This window comes from Leucopleurus acutus, assembly GCF_964270905.1.
Source record: "Leucopleurus acutus genome assembly, chromosome: 14".
NCBI lineage: Eukaryota > Metazoa > Chordata > Mammalia > Artiodactyla > Delphinidae > Leucopleurus > Leucopleurus acutus.
The window spans coordinates 5,452,559-5,471,229 of record NC_139156.1 but is presented as its reverse complement, the minus strand read 5'-3'; the positions used below and the strand labels follow the sequence as shown (position 1 = coordinate 5,471,229).

Genomic DNA, 18,671 nt, shown 5'->3' with positions numbered 1-18,671 from the left:
AGCACAACTGACAAAACTGAACCTGCTTGACACGTTATTAGACTCATTCACCTATAGCTTTAAGGTGTGTGACCTTCGGAGAAGTCAGAGATTAGTTCATCTAAATGGAGGTTTTACTGCCAAGTCAACTTTCCTCTTCAACTTGTAACTGTTAAAGCTATTCTCTAACTGAAATTTATCTTCATTTCAAAAGATGTTTTCCTTTGTTGTATGGTTAAGAAAAATAAAAACGCCCCGCTTCTATAGACTTGTTAATAGCAGGAAGAAAAATCCGAAAGGCAAAGTGTAAGGCATCTGTGGTTAAGATCCTCACGTCTTATTAAAAGAAAACCAGAACACAACACCGTAGCACAGCTCTTGGTTTCTTTCTTTATATAATTGCCTTTGTTTATTCTTTAAATAAAAATTGTGGTAAAAATCACCTATTTCGTTGGATTTGGGGAAATGGAGAGAATATTGCCAAAAAACATTTCCAGATGTAGACGGACAGGTTTATTAGTCAGATGCTGCCTGTGTTTTAAGGTGGCTACTACATTTAGCCATCTGGCCAGAAAGAGGCTTAACATCACTGTGGATGACTTCCGTACGTTCCGTGTTGAAACAGTAGAACGTCTTTATCGAAAATCTTCTGTTGGGCTAATTAAGGGATTAGAACTGACTCTAGGTAGAAGGAAAGTAGTGCAGTAGAAGCTGCCAGAGACCGTGGTGAGGAAATGGAGGGGTGGGTGTGCCTCTGCTCCAGCTTTTCCTTCCTCCCACCTCTCCCCAGCCACCAGCTGTATATATTTGGGCATATTGGTGGGCATGTGACTGTACATACGTACACATACACACACAGATTTATATACACACATGTGCCACAGCATATACATGGCATGTGTGTACTTTAAACTGTCCATACAGGGCTTCCCTGGTGGCGCAGTGGTTGAGAGTCCGCCTGCCGATGCAGGGGACGCGGGTTCGTGCCCCGGTCCGGGAAGATCCCACATGCCGCGGAGCGGCTGGGCCCGTGAGCCACGGCCGCTGAGCCTGCGCGTCTGGAGCCTGTGCTCCGCAACGGGAGAGGCCACAACAGTGAGAGGCCCGCGTACCGCAAAAAAAAAAAACAAAAACAAAACAAAATTGTCCATACAGTTCACATGGTAATTAGCAACGTACATTTCATTTGGACTTTGTAGATCTGTAAGACAAAGCCACTACGGCAATGGAAGTAAAAACTGAATAAGTTTTTTTTTTTTTAATTCCAAGGGTATACATTTTAAGTTAAAGGCGGTGACCTTGCAGAATTGTGTTTCCTAATACTGTGTGGGTGACCCCGACTTTCGGTGATGTTTTCTGCTCAGGTGCTGGGACTGAAGTTTGTTAGAGAATTCAGAGCCCTTGGGTTGTGAAGTTCTGAATTCTTGTTGTTCTAGGATCCTTGATTTGGACTTGGTGGTGAGAGATGAAGATGGGAACATTCTGGATCCAGAACTAACTAGCACCATTAGTCTTTTCAGAGCTCACGAAGTAGCTTCTAAACAAGTAGAGGAAAGATTACAAGAAGAAAAGGTAAGTTCACCTCTCTGTAATATGCCATTTACACATGGAACACATTTTCTCAGCAGCAGTTTACGACATTAGTAAAACATCACCACTGATGCCCATCACGTGCACTGAAAAGGACCTGAAAAGGTACAGCTGCACAGTATATTTCATACGACGAGGGGTGGAATGGAGCCCAGCGTCAAAACATGCTGCTGATGACCTGAAAGCATTTCAGCTCTTGAGAGGGGTGTGCTTCAGCTCAGGGGGCAGGGTTTTAATGACATTGGCTTTGTGGTCTTAGCTCGTGGGAAACAATACTCGATTCTGTGTTTCCTCTGATAGGAGTAGGAGAGTGACATATCTAAGCTCAACGATCTTATTTGCAAAGCAGAAATAGAGACACAGACGTAGAGAACAAATGTATGGATACCGAGGGGGAATGGGGGGTGGGAAGAACTGGGAGATTGGGATTGACACATATACACTATTGATGCTACGTATAAAATAGACAACTAATGAGAGCGTACTGTATAGCACAGGGAACTCTACTCAATGCATTGTGGTGACCTAAATGGGAAGGAAATCCAAAAAAGTGGGGATATATGTATATGTAAGAATGACTCATTTTGCTGTACAGTAGAAACGAACACAACATTGTGAGGCAACTATGCTCCAATAAGAATTAATTAAACAAAATAAGCTCAGTGAGGGCGGGGACACGTATCTTATTGATCTTTTCCATCTTCCATGGCCTTTAATGGTATCTTGTATGTAGTTGACACTGAGAACTCGATTGCCTGATCGAGCCGTCCATTCATTCAGCAGCTGTTGAGCACCTACTCTGTGCCAGATACTGAGGCCATAATGATGAATAACAGAAATATCCTCGGAGGGTTTGATCTAATGGGAGAACCAAAAAGTAGACAAGCAACTCCACATGTAGTCTCCATTCTGATTCATTGACTGGGCCCCTAAGTGTTTTGTATCTGAAAATACTCAGTATAAGCTGTTACGCGACTGGGACCATTGCACAGGGCACTGTTATTTTCAGTTGGGTGTGTGCCTGTGATGAGAGTGTCAGGTGAAGACAAGGAAGACGCTGCATGAAGGGCTTTGCTGTGTTACTGCAGCTAGTTTCACATGGTTTTCTGTTCTGTAGGGAATGAACAAAGCAAGGGGTAGCCAAGAGTGTTGCTCTTGTCGACTTTCTGTTGTATTGTTTTATTTCCACTGACAGTCTCAAAAGCAGAACATAGACATTAACAGACAAGCCAAGTTTGCTGCCACCCCTTCTCTGGCCTTGTTTGTTAACCTCAAAAACGTGGTGTGTAAAATCGGAGAAGATGCCGAAGTGCTCATGTCTCTGTATGACCCCGTGGAGTCCAAGTTCATCAGGTCAGTGACATTCCCTGGCTGCTGTCTTTCCTCTTCGGTTACTGTGGGGAAGATGGCCTCAGGACCCCCCACAAAGTCTTGCTCTTGCAGGGAGCCCTAGGGGTGATCAGCTGGCCAGACTTCCCCCAGGTAGCTTTCCTGCACGTACGTGGATATTTGACGGTAAAGCTGAGTCTTGTAATGTTATAAGGACCTCGCAACTGCAGCTTGAAGTCATGCTTCCTATGTTGTCTTTAGAGGATGTTTTGTTTGTTGCCCCCGCCCCCCCCCCAAGCCCCACCCAATGTATTGCTCTTGTCTTAATCTTGCTTTTTCGAGCTTTGGTTCTCTGTGAATGTCATTTCTGGACCTTTGACCTACTGTTATTTCTCTGAGATGGTTGGTGGAATACAGTGTCTAGAACGGTGCCTGCTATGTAAAGGCTCTCAAAGAATGTTCAATAAAATATTGTAAATCCCATCTCTGCCATGTCTGTCCTTTCTCATGTGCTCTCTTTCTCAGTTCTTGTTTTTGTTCCTCAGTATAACTTTCTCTTTGTCCAGAGGGAAAAAGTATGGTTTAAACTGTGTGTGTGTGTGTGTGTGTGTGTGTGTATTTTAAAAGTCTAGAATCTTCACTCGTAGTTTTGAAAATTTAAAAACTTAGTATATGACAGAAAACAGAACAAATTTCATTGCCACTTCTGATAAGGACTTTATTTCTTCTTGTTGTAGGATTCAATATGTATTTTTAGGTCATATTTGGTTTGTGTCAGGCTCTGAAATAATCAGGCAGTTTTACTTTATACTATAAATGAATGAATGGTGAATGTGAGACTATAATTGTTCCAAATGAACAGATATGCTTTTCATAATAAACTTTTAACATATACACACAACTGTGTAAAATAAACAACAGCGACCTACTGTATAGCACAGGGAACTATATTCAGTGTCTTGTAATAACCTATAATGGAAGAGAATCTGAAGAAGAATACATATGTATATAACTGAATCACTGTACTGTGCACCTGAAACTAACACAACATTGTAAATTACTATACTTCAAGTTAAAAAAGTAATAAAAGCTTTGAAATGCCATTTGCATATAGTTCCTTTGGAATTATAACCCTGAGCATCCAAAATTAAAACCTCAAGGATTTTGTATAGGCCGTCCTTGCATACTGTCCTGTATGGAAATTGCTTATATGTTAATGGCAGAGCAGCTGTATCTGATGTGGTTGATATTTCTGAACCCATTTAGTTGTCTGCGTAGTGGACCTCCGTGGTATTAATTAAAACTCAGTGTGGATGTACATTTGGTACGCTGTTCTATTTGGGAAATTAATTTGCTTTTATTTCTTTTTTTCAAGTGAAAACTACCTGGTTCGCTGGTCAAGTTCAGGATTGCCTAAAGATATAGACAGATTACATAACTTGCGAGCTGTTTTCACTGTAAGTGCATCCAAAGATGTTCATTTGAATTGCTCACCATTCTAATGACTATTTTTAATGACTGCTGTCTGACTTCTCACCACACTAGAGTATGGGTTCTTGGGATGCCTTTAATACTTGTTAATTTACTATAATAACATAACTGCCCAGGGATCTTCTGGGTCTCTAGCTATGCTTAGAATCCCCATGACAAAGACGTGTACTTCATTATGTTGAGTATGTCTCTTAAACTTGGATCTTAAGTTCATTTAATGCTAAGTGACTTTTGTGATTCAGCTCCTTTTTGTCTTGTGAATGACTTATTAAAATGCTAAAAACTGGTTGGAGAAAAGAGTCGCAATCCATCTTTCTACTGTCTGTTTCAATTGAACCTGCATTGAATAATGGTTCTCCAAAATAACTTACGGAAATTAATATTTCTAGGATCTCGGAAGCAAAGACCTGAAAAGGGAGAAAATCAGTTTTGTGTGTCAGATTGTTCGAGTGGGTCGCATGGAACTGAGAGACAATAACACAAGGAAGTTGACCTCCGGCTTGCGGCGGCCTTTCGGGGTGGCCGGTAATCCACTTCTTTCCTTTTTCTTAAGAGTTTCAAGATCATCACCTTTGCTGTGAATACGAGCTGCCGTTGAATATTGGACAGCGGGCTGCTTGCTTTATAAGCTTTTCTGTTGGAGAGAAAAAAAAAAATGTATTCGTTCTTCTCTGCATGGGTTCAGGTCCACATTCAGCTCAGGGTCTTTGCTCCACAAGCTTCAGGTGCAAATTGTATATTTGGTTTGAAAGTGGATCCTGTCTCCTGGAGGAGACCCTGACCCACATGCTCATCCTGGAGGGAAACCAGTCACTGGAGGGTTGCAGGGTTTCTGGACTTGGTGATTGATAGATTTAGGAATGAATTTACACAGAATGGTCAAAGGGATGAAAAGGTAGAAGGAGCAGAAAGCCCGGAGAGGACAGAGTTCTCTTCAAATAGGGGCCTTTTATCCTGCGGACGTGTGCTCTGTTTTTGTTCCGTTTTTGGTGACAGCACAAGTAAAGGGAGTGATGAGTTATCTCTGTGGAGGGGAGAGGAAAGTGTCCCCAGGACGTCCTAATTAGTTGACCTCTTTCAGTGTCACTCTCATTTTTCACCATTTGGGAAGTGATTTTTCTCTCACGATTTGATGACTGCAGTGGAGTTTCATCACGCAGCCCTCTATTTCTTCCTGTCCTTTTTGTGATTCTTGGGATTTATATCAATAGGTATGTGAGAAAATTCTTCCTTTCTGGTACATCACTGGATTTCTTGTATGAGCAGAGATGGAAGGACTCTTTACCTGGGCTACCAGGAAGCTCAGGGCTTAGTTTCGTTTAGTTTTGTTTTGGCCCATTTTAAACAGATTTTATTTTTAGAGCAGTTTTAGGTCCAGAGCAAAAGGGAGCAGTGGGGTGAGGCAGGGAGGGGCAAGCGATCTCTTACCATCCGCGTTCATCCCAGAGGGCTGGCTTTCCTGAGCTGTTGAGCTGGTGTGTTTCTATAGATGCTACGTAAGGACCTGAGCCTTCTGCTTACGTGTTTCCCAACTTCCTACTCCTATCTGCTCTGAGACGGAGGGAGGACATTTCATCGTGCGGTGTGGCCATGTACACTTTGGGCACAAAAGGTAAATCTTTTAAGGCAACGATTCTCAGCCCTAAGTGTATTTCTCATTTGCACTTATACAATCATATACACAGCCTGGGGAGCTATTAAAACATATTCTTGCCCAGGTATGCGGTACACATCCTTGAACTTGGATCTTTGTGTCTCTTCTGACTGTTGGGAGAGGACGAACCCCTAGAAGCGGATGCTGTGTATCTTGGCCACCTGGATGTGTGGTGCCCAGTGGCTATGAGCAGGCTGTGGGGAGTTGTCACTCGATGTCACAGGATGCTTCTCATCCCTGCCTTCTTGGCTTTCTACCTGTGCTGTCCCTCCTCCATCACCAGCATCCTGACGCCACCTTCCGTCTACCCCCTGCATCGTGTGATGTCATGTTTCTGGGCCATTTAGATCCTCCTCTGTCACACATCTTTGGTGACTACATACAGCTGGACTCTTGGCTTTCTTTTTTTTTTTAATAGATCTTTATTGGAGTGTAATTGCTTCACAACACTGTGTTAGTTTCTGTTGTACAACAAAGTGAATCAGCCATATGCATACATATGTCCCCATATCCCCTCTCGCTTGTATCTCCCTCCCACCCTCCCTATCCCACCCCTCTAGGTGGTCACAGAGCACCGAGCTCATCTCCCTGTGCTACGCAGCTGCTTCCCACTAGCTATCTGTTTTACATTTGGTGGTGTATATATGTCCACGCTACTCTCACTTTGCTCCAGCTCCCCCCGCCCCGTCCTCAAGTCCATTTTCTACGTCTGTGTCTTTATTCCTGACCTGCCCCTAGGTTCTTTGGAACCTTTTTTTTTTTTTAGATTCCATATATATGTGTTAGCATACGGTATTTGTTTTTGTCTTTCTGACTGACTTCACTCTGTATGACAGACTGTAGGTCCATCCAGCTCATTGCAAATAACTCCCTTTTATGGCTGAGTAATATTCCATTGTATATATGTGCCACATCTTCTTTATCCATTCCTCTGTCGATGGACACTGTGGTTGCTTCCATGTCCTGGCTATTGTAAACGGTGCTGCAGTGAACATTGGGGTACGTGTCTCTTTTTTGAATTATGGTTTTCTCAGGGTATCTGCCCAGTAGTGGACTCTTGGCTTTCTTAAGATGGACCCTCATACCTGAACATAGAAACGCTTGGGCTCTTACTTTGGGGGTGACACCCCCAAGTCCTTCATTCTTCCCTGGGCAACGGGGACCTTTGATGCCCAAAGTCCCAATCACAGCGAGAACTTTCTTCACCAGGGCCTGTGTGCTGAAAACCAGTGAGGGAAAGACATGGTGACGGGCGATTTCAACACCTTTCCCTCTGAGACTGGGCTGGGGGCCCAAAGGGGCTGCCACTCCCAGGAAGTAGCAGAGCTGAGGCTGCTTTCAACTTACTGGTGCTCAGACCTAGGTCTCTTGCTCACATGCTGCCTTCCTGCCAGTAGTTGCTGGGCTCCTGGATGTGTCCAGGGCTAGAGACGAGGCTTTGACAAGGGAGCTGGATTATCAGAGAGACTCATAGTCAGCTGGTGGGATGAGTCCCAGAGGAGAGAGGTCTCCTGCGGACACAGGAGAGCTGCTCACTGCGGCCTGGGCTGCAGGAGGTAGTCTCCTGGGTTCAGACTCACTTGTTCTGACCCATATAGAGCCAGTTGTCTGAGCTGCTGCTGCAAATACCGAAGGCTGATTGGACTTGGGCTGAAAAGTGAGCTCTATTTGTTGGTTCAGAACTGGTGGTAAAGATGTAGTCTTGGCCATATGAGCATCTTAACAACAGGAGGGATGCTTCTGTTCTGGTCCTGCAAATCCCTTCCCCCTTTTTAGGGTGGAGGGAGGTGGTAGAAATGGAAATTGTCCCCGTTTTTAATATACGATTGTATGTTGTTAAAGAGGGGACCGTGCAGAAGGAGTTAAGCGAGGCGTGTTGCTCACTTACCTGCAGTCAGTTGTAGCCGAGCAGAGACAGAGCACGTGTCCAGTGCCCCTAGGGCTCTTCTCGGGGTTTCTCGCTGTGTTGGTCTGAGCTGGGCATCGGTGATGTTCCAGCTGCCAGATTTGGGGCAAATTCATTCAGGTCTTGGAGCCTAGTTTCCTCAACCATACAGTAGGTGAGTGAGGGGATTAGCTGTCCAGTGTTTCTTGAAATGGTGTCCACGGATGCCAGCACGGGGTGGGTAAACCGTAGCCAGTTGATGTACTGTTTCCTTGTTGGGGCCGTGCAGTGGCTGATGTGAGGCTCCAGAACGGTGCTGTCCAGTGTGGTCGCCCTGCCACGTGTGGCTATTTTGGCATAAGAATGAAATCAGAGTAAAAATTCAGTTCCTCCATTCCACCGGCCACATTTCAGATGCTCCTTGGGATGGAACATTTCATCAACACACAAGGTTCTATTGAAAATGCAACTCAGTCGGTGCCAGTTGGGTAATAGACAAAGGAATTTATTAAGTGGAACTCTGCTGTTTAAGCCCCAACCCCATTTGGGCTGGTGTTTTCTGATAACTTGATTGGTCTTTCAAACGTGGAAATACTTTAAACTTGAATATAAGAAAATTCCACCAGTTTATGCTTGTTGTTGGTCAGAGGACATTCCGATGTTCTTTTGTTTGTTTGTCGTCTATGATGATAGCATTTAAGCAAAACCGCCTCTGTTCTTTTCTTGTCCCCAGTGATGGATGTAACAGATATAATAAATGGAAAAGTAGATGATGAAGACAAACAGCATTTCATTCCCTTTCAGCCGTAAGTATGGGGCAAAGTACTTAACCAGATAGAACATGGAAAATGTATGTTTGTAATAATTATCTTTATAATTCAGTTTATAAATTCAGCACAAACAGGAATTGATTATTGAATAATAATGAAACATCTGTTTAGTCGCTGCTCTAGTGAAGGGCATTTTTGTAGTCGCAAGAAACCTGGGTTAAAGTTTATGGTCTTGCGAGTAGAAGATTTTACGTGTGATCCCTGACGTGCCTTATCCTGTGGGACACTCAGAATTACAATTCCAATCTGAGCACGCATGTGTCTTTACATAATTGATTTATTCTAGTAGCTGTTCACAGTTTCAAAATACAGTAGTTTCAAATTCCTCATGGGAAGTTGCTGTCTTCAAAATAAAAAAACCGCACACAAGAAGAACGAATTCTTTTGTAACTTGTGATTTTTCTGTCTCTGGGGCTGCCTCGAGTGGACGTTGTCTGTGCTTGCCATTTTCAGGGTTTGTCTAGTTCTGGCCTGAAGTCTATAGACAGGTGTGCTTGGAAAGCACTTGGAGGAGATTCATTAAATTGATTCTCCGATTTGAAGGTAGTTCCCGTGGAAAAGGTTGAAAGAATTGGTGTTATTTCCCTGGAGATTAAAGCCAGAGGGCGCCTGGATAATGGTCTGTAGTCCCTTCAAGGGCACTTCTCCACCTTAGACAGAGAGAAAGGAGGAGGAATTAGAGGGGTTTAGGTTAACTACAAGAGGGGGCTTCCTCCTGGCGGTGTGAAATCTTAGAAGACAGAGTAAAGGATAAATTGAGTTAGAATGACCTGTCATAGTGCCCTGCATTCTGTCTTTTCTCCTCATTTCTCTTTCTACTTAAGTGATTCCAGGCTTGAAAGAAATTTTATTTTAGCCAGTTCTGGTTGTTTTCAGGTGTTGGCTGAGGGGGCTTGGAGGTTGGCGGGTGGTGGGGGGAGTCCTGTCCTGGGGGGATGGGGGAGCAGGAGGTGGTCTCCCTTTGCACCCCTGTCTTTGCACGACGGACCGCGCCTTCAGCCCCGGGCTTGAGAACCACTTGTTCAAGGTGGAACAGAGTGGTTTCCTTTACAGGCAGGTGATCTGGTCAGACAGCATCTTGAAGCATGGCTCAGTAGGCATTTAGAATAACAGAAAACATTGCATTAATGTGCTTGAAATTGAGGTTCACTTTTACGTATCTCACCACACAACTGGAGGCGAAGGTTTTTTGTGGCTTCATTGCTTTAGATTTCGTCTTCTGTCCAACACTGTAACCACTAGCCACATGTGGCCATTTCAGTTCATGAAAATTAACTAAAATTAAATATTTAGTGCGTCCATCACACTAGTTCCATTTAAAGTCTTCAGTACCACAGGTGGCTAGTGGCTACCAGATTGGTCAGTGCAGGTAGAGAACATTCCCGTCATCATAGAACGTTCTGTTGGAACGTGATACTTTGGAATCATACCTGGTGAAGAGAGTTACAAAGGGAACTCCGTTCTGCAGAATCTGGAAGTTTCTTTAGTAAACAAGGAGAACATAATCTTGGAACATGGGCAGATATTGAGGTAATAACTAAAACACACCATTATAAAACGATACTATTAAGTTGCCCATGAGAAAAACAATGCAGCCCAGTGATGTTTTGAATGCCGTTTTATTCATGAGACCTCAGAGTTTCTTGATGCCCAAATGCACCAGTGCATTGAAATTACCTGTTGCCTACTAGTGTCTTCTGGGAAAAGTCAAGGGAAGAAAAAAACTTGGGTTACGGTTTGAAAAGTGAGGGGGGTTAGTTTTAGACTCACTAATCTCAATTTCACCGGGACTTGTTATGACCTATTTGAGGTGGCATCTTGCTGCCACCTTTTTCTCTCTTGTAGTGAAATGTCCATTTTAATTACATGTTCACTTCTTACTGTAATTTGTGACTTCCTGCTCCATTAAAGGAAGACTGATATACAGATTCATATGGTCAGTGTTAGAAACAAAAGAGAAGCATGATTTTAATAGCAAAATAAGCAATGGAAGTAGTTCTTTGGGAAATGCCATGCTAATGAAACCCATTTTTTGCTCCATTAAAACTGATTTATTATACCACAGGATAAATTTTAGGGAAGGAAGCATAGAGTACATTTCTCTCTCTCTGTTTTTTTTTTTTTTTTTTGCGGTACGCGGGCCTCTCACTGTTGCGGCCTCTCCCGTTGCGGAGCACAGGCTCCGGACGCGCGGGCTCAGTGGCCATGGCTCACGGGCCCAGCCGCTCTGCGGCATGTGGGATCCTCCCGGACCGGGGCACGAGCCCGTGTCCCCTGCATCGGCAGGCGGACTCTCAACCACTGCGGCACCAGGGAAGCCCTCTCTCTGTCTTTCTTAACTTGGTGAAGTCAGTGAAAACAGCACTCAGCTTTCTTGAGTAATGTGGGCTCAAGTGATGAATAGCGCTTGTCCTAGTTTCTAGGAATGATTTTAGACATTATGTACCTGACGTACATTTTCTCGCTTGTTGCATATTGTGCTTTGCTGTGCTACACGGTATTTCCCTTTGCCCATGTCGCCTGTTTGTTTCTGTTTTCTCAGTCCTAGTGCAGCTTCTATTAAAAGCTCCTGATCCATGAGTCCCCAAAACATTGATGATTTACATTCATAATTGTGTCACAGTTTTACTCTTCAGGCATGGTAGTTGTGTTCTCTGAAGATTATGCCACTCTTTTCACATTGAATTATTTTAGGCTGCGTTGAGTACACAGTCTGATGGGGCAGAGTGGTTGCTACCCAAGCTTCCCAAGCAGTTAGGTCCGAGGGGTCTTTTGTTTTTTTTTGTCTTGGTTTTGCTTTTCCCTTCAAAGCACCCACCCCTTGACCTATGCTATATGGTCAAGAATTAATGAAAAAGAAGAAATGGTCATAAACATTCCTTGGGATTAAATGCTGTTCGGCCATGTTATTTTCAGATAAGTTCCCTTTTTGTAAGTTGTCTGATAGACATGGAGTGGTGCCCTGGTTCACCTTTATTACCCGGGGGTGGGGCCGACCTCGTTCGCTTTACTCCTCTTGTGCGGTTCAGCATTTTCCTGATCAATGCTCTTCCCTGTCTCTCTTGTCACCTATCCCGTCCTTTGTCGTGCATTGACTTGTGATGACTCTCTCTCGCACTCGGTGATGATGATCTCTTGTGTTCCCTTGTTACCGTGACCTCTGGGTCCCTGTGCCCCTTTGTCTCCTGTGGTCTTGGTCGTCCCGTGCCCTCCAGGCTCGCGTTGGACGACGCCATTCGACACAAGCCGCTGAACATGTCATCCCGTTTTTCACCCAGGGTGGCGGGGGAGAATGACTTCCTTCAGACTGTTATAAACAAAGTCATTGCTGCCAAAGAAGTCAACCACAAGGGCCAGGGTATGTATTCTATGGTTTTGTTTCTGTAAGAGTCCATTTGCATGAACTTGGGAACATGCTGTGGTTTGAATTTTAGTTTGATGATGATGATGATGATGACGATGATACTGATGATGATGATGAAAATGACAACAGTGATGATGGTAACCGTGACGATGATGCTGATAATGACATGATGATGATAATGGTGACGATAATGATGATGGTGATACTGACATGATGATAATGACAATGATGGTGATGATGATGATGACGATGATGTAACAGTGATACTGATGGTGGTGGTGCTGCTGACGCGGATAATGATGATGGTGGCAGGGCTGGGTAATGACGTACTCCCTGTCCCTGATGTACAGCCTGTGAGGGTTTTCTTGCCGATCATCTTTTTTTTTTTTTTTAACATCTTTATTGGGGTATAATTGCTTTACAATGGTGTGTTAGTTTCTGCTTTATAACAAAGTGAATCAGTTATACATATACATATGTTCCCATATCTCTTCCCTCTTGCGTCTCCCTTCCTCCCACCCTCCCTATCCCACCCCTCCAGGCGGTCACAAAGCACCGAGCCGATATCCCTGTGCCATGCGGCTGCTTCCCACTAGCTACCTACCTTACGTTTGTTAGTGTATATATATCCATGCCTGTCTCTCGCTGTGTCACAGCTCAGCCTTCCCCCTCCCCATATCCTCAAGTCCGTTCTCCAGTAGGTCTGTGTCTTTATTCCTGTCTTACCCCTAGGTTCTTCATGACATTTTTTTCCTTAAATTCCATATATATGTGTTAGCATACGGTATTTGTCTTTTTCTTTCTGACTTACTTCACTCTGTATGACAGACTCTAGGTCTATCCACCTCATTACAAATAGCTCAATTTCGTTTCTTTTTATGGCTGAGTAATATTCCATTGTATATATGTGACACATCTTCTTTATCCATTCATCCGATGATGGGCACTTGGGTTGTTTCCATCTCCGGGCTATCTTGCCGATCATCTTTGTAAACATTGCTGAGAGCCAAGCTCCTGGATGAGAGGAGAAAACTGACTAGGATACGATGAAATGTTTGGAAAGAGCCCAGGGTTGATAGGACTGGAAGCAGCTCCTCTGTTTGCTTTCCTCAGACTTCTCCAGCCACCTCCTCTGTTCAGAACACTTGAATGACTTCCCAAGAGAAGAAAATAACTGTCCACTGCCTGTGATTTCACCTTGCTGTTTAGAGACACAGAGACGTTCGACATCACCCACCTCCCCACGTGCTCTTCTCGCTGGTTTTTTCTCTCTCACTCGTGTTGTGAACTAATCACTGCCACCTTGTTTTCCGGGGCTCCCGCACCCCGTACCCCTGAGACAGTGGCTCCATTTCGCAGACTGGCTCCCCTTCGGTTTTGTAATCGAGGGGATTTCTCCTCCCCTGCTCCCCAGCCTGCAGTCATTGTTTTTAATCCCACGCTGACAAGTTTCCCAGCGGCTGACCCTCTGTCGGCAGAGGCGATGAATCAGTCACCACGGGCTGGTGACAGCTGGCACTCGGCTGGCCAGGAGGGCTGCCGGAAAACAAGTGTTTACTGAGGCCCCGCTTCCAGCTGGAAGGGAAGTTGGGGGAGTCACCTTCTGAGTTGCTCCGACCTGAGGCTGCTTTTAGCACCCGTGGGAATATCCATTCCTCAGTCCTTGATTAGATGCAGACTTAACCATAAACTCAGTAGAGCTGAGGTGAACAGACCTGCTTCATTGTCTAGTTACCTTATGTCACCAGACTTTTAAGAAACAATTATCTTGATTCATTCCCCATTGTTCTAAGGGAGAGCGCGAGTCAAACCTAAAGAATGTCCTGGAGGAATTAACAGCCCCTATCCCTCTGCAGGGACTTTTCTGGCTTTCTTTTGATAGGAACCACCCCCCTTCCCTGGAAAACAACAAAACAAAAACCCCAACCCAAAACGTTAATGAATCGTGGCCTCTCCAGACAGAGAATTTTCAGCTGACCCAGGACCCGTCCCCCCATAAATTACCAGCCCTCCCAGTTTGCACTTTAACTGAAAACCGCAGGGAGATCCAGTTAAAGCTGTTTGATGAGCGCGCTCTGAGGCCGTGGCCCCCGGCCCCAGGCCCCCGGCTCCTCTTGCAAAGTCCTCAGAGTTTTGATACACTTTTATCACAGAGTCACGCAGGAACTTGCTCACAGAGAGGACCCGTGGCCCGCCTCTGTCAGTCTCACTGGTATTGTGGCCAAAATCTGTGTCGCAGAGATGGACTGTTGCCGGGGGACCCCGATTCCTTGAACTCTGGGGGGAGGAGGGGTGCTTTCAGGTCACAGTGAGAGCTAAGTGACAAGAACATTGATTGTTTTCAGAGGGACCGTTGGTGCCTTCCTGAACCAAAATGCCCTTGGGCCACATCACTGGCTCAGGTTGACCTTGAACCGGAAGTGATGGAGTGACCTTTCGCCAGGGCTCACTCTCAGGCCTATTTCAGTGCATTACAGGGAGAGCTGAGAGGCCCGGGGCCCAGTGAATGCAGCATGGAGCGAGCTGCTAGGTTTGTGGAGTTTTGCCCAGTGGAGCCCCATGTTTCCATCCATGGTGACCCATCAGTTCACACAGTCAAGTGCACAGAGCTGTGGAAGGGACTTGGAGGGACATGGCCTGTCCCTTCTGAACTGGTCTCCAGGCTTTGGCCTAGTTTAGGTTAACATCTACATGTTTACTTGTTGCAATGGACATCTTTTATATCTAGCCCAAATTATTCTGAACCCAGAGGCGCTGGGTATTTTACGTGGACGGTGAGTCCTCCTACACCCCCAGACGTCTGCTCCTGTTGTTTGAAATATAGCATATGCTAATAATCCCTTTTGTGTTTAGTTACTCTGGTTTAGCAAAAGTCAACTTAAATACACTTTTCCCTTGAAAATTGGCCTCATTTCCTCCTCTGAGGAAAGTGTTGGAAACCCAACGTAACTGGGCAAATTCAATCTCTGTGTTTAAATTGTGTTATAACAAGTTGTGTCACCAAGTTACTGGTTCATCAGCTAGTTGAGCAAGCTGGTACTTGTGAGAGAGCAAAGGTGTTGGAAAGACATCTTTACTTTTACGCTCTTAAATAATTATCTCAGCACGTCCTGCAAGTCCTTGAAAAGTGTCTTCGAGTTAGATTTATTCTGGAGCTGTTCCTTCCTTTGGGAGGTTTCGGGACTCAGACTCCTAAGATTTAGCTGCGTCCTGGTGTCCCCAGCAGGGAACAGGTTCATGTCAAGTGTCATGTGCAGTGATAATTCCCCTTGCACTTCTGTGAGCGCCCCTTTTCCCTGGTCTGCTCCACTGGAGGACAGAGCCAGGGGTTAGGTGCCCGGCACTCCAAGGGTCCGTCTGTTCACTCATCCTACAGGCCTGGAGCTGTGCCAGCTTGTGGTGCTTCTTTTTAATGTAAATTTATTTATTTATCTATTTATGGCTGTGTTGGGTCTTTGTTGCTGCGCGCAGGCTTTCTCTAGTTGTGGCGAGCGGGGGCTATTCTTCGTTGTGGGCTCCTCATTGCTGTGGCTTCTCCTGTTGTGGAGCATGGGCTCTAGGTGCACGGGCTTCAGTAGTTGTGACTCTCAGGCTTTGCAGTGCAGGCTCGGTAGTTGTGGTGCACGGGCTTAGTTGCTCCGCGGCATGTGGGATCTTCCCGGATCAGGGATCGAACCCATGTCCCCTGCATTGGCAGGCGGGTTCTTAACCACTGCACCACCAGGGAAGTCCCGCTTGTGGTGCTTTTGTGTGAATTAGAAAGAGATGGTCTGTCCTCCGGGTGAGTGGGGAGACGTATCGCTGCCAGGATACACAGCTTGGTGAGCAGAGTGCAGGCTGGATTTAGCTCCCACTTGCCTTTCTTTGCTAGTTGCCTTGTGCAGTGCACATCCTGAGCAATGATACACGTGTCCCTGCTGGGGTGCTACCCCCTGACGACTCTTTAGAGACCTGTTTTTATTGGTTATGCTTCTCTCCTACTTCTTCAACTGTCCCTCTCATGGTCAGGAATTTTATATCTTAAAAAGAAAGAAAGGAGAAAAATATAGAAGGAAAGAAAAGAAAAGGAAACAAACAAAAAATTCTCCCTCTGTCTCTGTACTGACTAGCTCTTGACTCCACTGTTGATTTCTCAGTGGAATCTTTCGCCTGCTGCCCGCCCTTCATCTCCTGTAACTTCTCTGTCCTTCTCCCAGCAGCGTTTGCCCCTCTCCTCCCCCAGGAGGGCCCCTGCTGAGGCCCACCCTGGTTGCCCCGTGCTGCAGACACTCCCCTTTCCTCGGGCTGCATTTTGTGCCGTCGGCCACATTGATGCCACCCGCACCTGGTCTTCTTTTTTCTCTGCCCTCTGCCTACCCCTGTCTCTCGCCTACTTCTCTTTCCCCGTGTGGACTCTCAATGTCAGCAGCTCTCCTGGGCACAGGACGGGCGTCTTCTTGCTCTCCTCCCTCTGTGCTCTGACCCTTCAGGACGTCTCCACTGGGATGCAGGGTGTGCCAGCACCTGCTATTGGTCATGCCCGGGACTGTCGCCATCTCTGAGAGCCACTCCCCCTCCATCCCTCCTTCATCCACTTCTGATATGACCCCGGTGCTGCTCACAGCACCCCCGCCCCCGGTGCTGAGGTCCTGCCAGGGTCCGCCTGGGCTCCTGCAGTGGTCTCTTCACTGGGGTCCTCACCTCGCTCTAAATTCCCAGCTACCCAGTCCCATGCAGCCACCTGAGCCCTGTCAGGTCAGACTCTGGTCGGACTCCTCCCCCGGGCCCCTTGGTGGGGACCAGAGCTCCTGCCACGGCCGGCAGGCCCTGGGGTCAGGTCTGTGCTGCTTTCCCAGCCGCATCCCACGCCTCTTCCCTCTGCATCTTGGGGCTGCAGCCTGGAACCCCCTTATTTAGCATCTCATCACCCCTCAGATCTCAGCACAATGTTCCTTCCTCAGGGGAGCCTCTGTGACGTCCAGGAGCGCGGTCTCCACGTGTGCTTTAGAAAGCTCTTTGTAGGCACGTGTTTCACAGAGACGCCCTTGGCGTTTGGCTCAGGGAATAGAATTGAGCCCCTGGCAGTTGTGTAGTGAGTCTTTGCCCTGTGTCTGCAGCGCCCTGTGTGTGTCTGGCACACAGTGGGTGCACATTAGGTACTTTTGAATAAATCAGAGGGACAGTCTAGTTGGCAACAGGAGAGGGCTTTCACCAGCTGGTAAAGAAGAAAAGTCCAGTGACCGTGGGCTTTCTCAACGACAAGTTGTGTAAATTTCTGCAGAGGACAGGCCAGCTGCTGGGAGACGAGGGGGCTGGAGGGGGGAGGGGGAGGGAGTGAGGCGTGAGGTTTAATTCAACAGAGCCGCTCGCAGCAGAAGCAGCCTCAGGTGTGTTCCTTGTGTGTCCACATCAGCTGTCTTCCAGGTCCAGTTAGAATGAAAGTTGTTTGTGAACAAGGTCTGTAGTTTTCCCATTTTCTTCTACTGAGTGCAGGGTGCTGAGCTAAACAGTGGGGAGTGGTCCCCAGAAGTGTACATCTGGAGGAGGGACAGCTGGACAGACAGACACATACACACGTGGGCACACACACAATAGTCATGTAAGTGAGGGCAGGTACTGTTATGTTCTGATGGGCAGGTGGGGTTCCGCAGAGCTGAGTGAGAGGAGAGCAAGCAGGCCAGGCCCCCAGAATCTCAAGGATGGAGACCCCGACCTGCCGACTGATAGTGCCGCCCCTCCCTCCCTAGGAGAGCACGTCCTTGCAAACACTGACGGAGCCAAGCGACTGCTTTGTGTCCTGCCTTTGACTTTGTTAAGTGTTGGCTTTCTACCCTCTTATTGTTTGATTGCTGCTCCTGGAGCATTTTATACAAAATGCGTCAGCTTTTGTGGAGTGGGGGACAGAGGGCAGGGCACACACGCCTCCCAGGTACACCGTGCTCTCTCTCGGGCATCCTTGCATCTCTTTTAGAGGGTTTGAAAGCCTTCATTTTCCCCCTTGGAGAAAGGAGCTGAGTGGTGGCCAGAGCATTAGTTGCTACTTTGCTGTGACATTGTGAAACAGAGGGACGGGGCTGCCCTGACTGCCGCTGTCCCAGTCGTGTGGCTGGCCCGCTGGTGGTCCCCAGCCCTGTGTTCTGCGGCTCCCCTTCCCGGGAGCACGGGTGCCGCTGAGCAACTGGATACTTTCGTGGGTTTGTGAAGCTGCGAATTTACCTCCTGAATCCTCTCCCGCTGTCATTCTTCTTGGGAGAATGGAAGATGATAGCCTTCTCAATCCCCTTCCAGAAAAATGCTACCTTCTGGTTTGTCTTCAATGTATATCAACTCAAAAGAGTCATCAGTCCCAGGCAGAGGTAGCACGTAACTGCTGTTATGTCCTTAGGCTCCTCCAGTGTGGGATTTGCATCCCAGCTAATCAGATGCAGGCATCTGTGCCAGGCACCTTTTCCCTGGTCCCACTCCTGTCTTTCTCATCCACCCACACTTCCTCTTAAGGCATTGCGTTGTGAATTAAAAGCTGCTCATTCATTGATATTGATTTCATGAAAACTTCTAAAAATGTACAAG

The 18,671-nt window shown here is 46.4% G+C and overlaps 1 protein-coding gene across 2 annotated transcripts in view; it reads left to right on the top strand.

Moving 5' to 3' along the window:
* DOCK1 (dedicator of cytokinesis 1) overlaps positions 1-18,671 on the top strand; it is a 528,830-nt gene that overhangs the window by 72,032 nt on the left and 438,127 nt on the right. The window contains exons 7-12 of one of the 2 annotated variants that reach the window (XM_082855005.1): positions 1,416-1,551; positions 2,765-2,922; positions 4,274-4,355; positions 4,779-4,914; positions 8,662-8,734; positions 12,037-12,116. In XM_082855005.1, the coding sequence (XP_082711131.1) occupies positions 1,416-1,551; positions 2,765-2,922; positions 4,274-4,355; positions 4,779-4,914; positions 8,662-8,734; positions 12,037-12,116 (665 nt within the window). Of the gene's footprint in view, positions 1-1,415; positions 1,552-2,764; positions 2,923-4,273; positions 4,356-4,778; positions 4,915-8,661; positions 8,735-11,973; positions 12,117-18,671 lie in introns of both variants that reach the window. The other variant, XM_082855004.1, reaches the window with a different exon arrangement.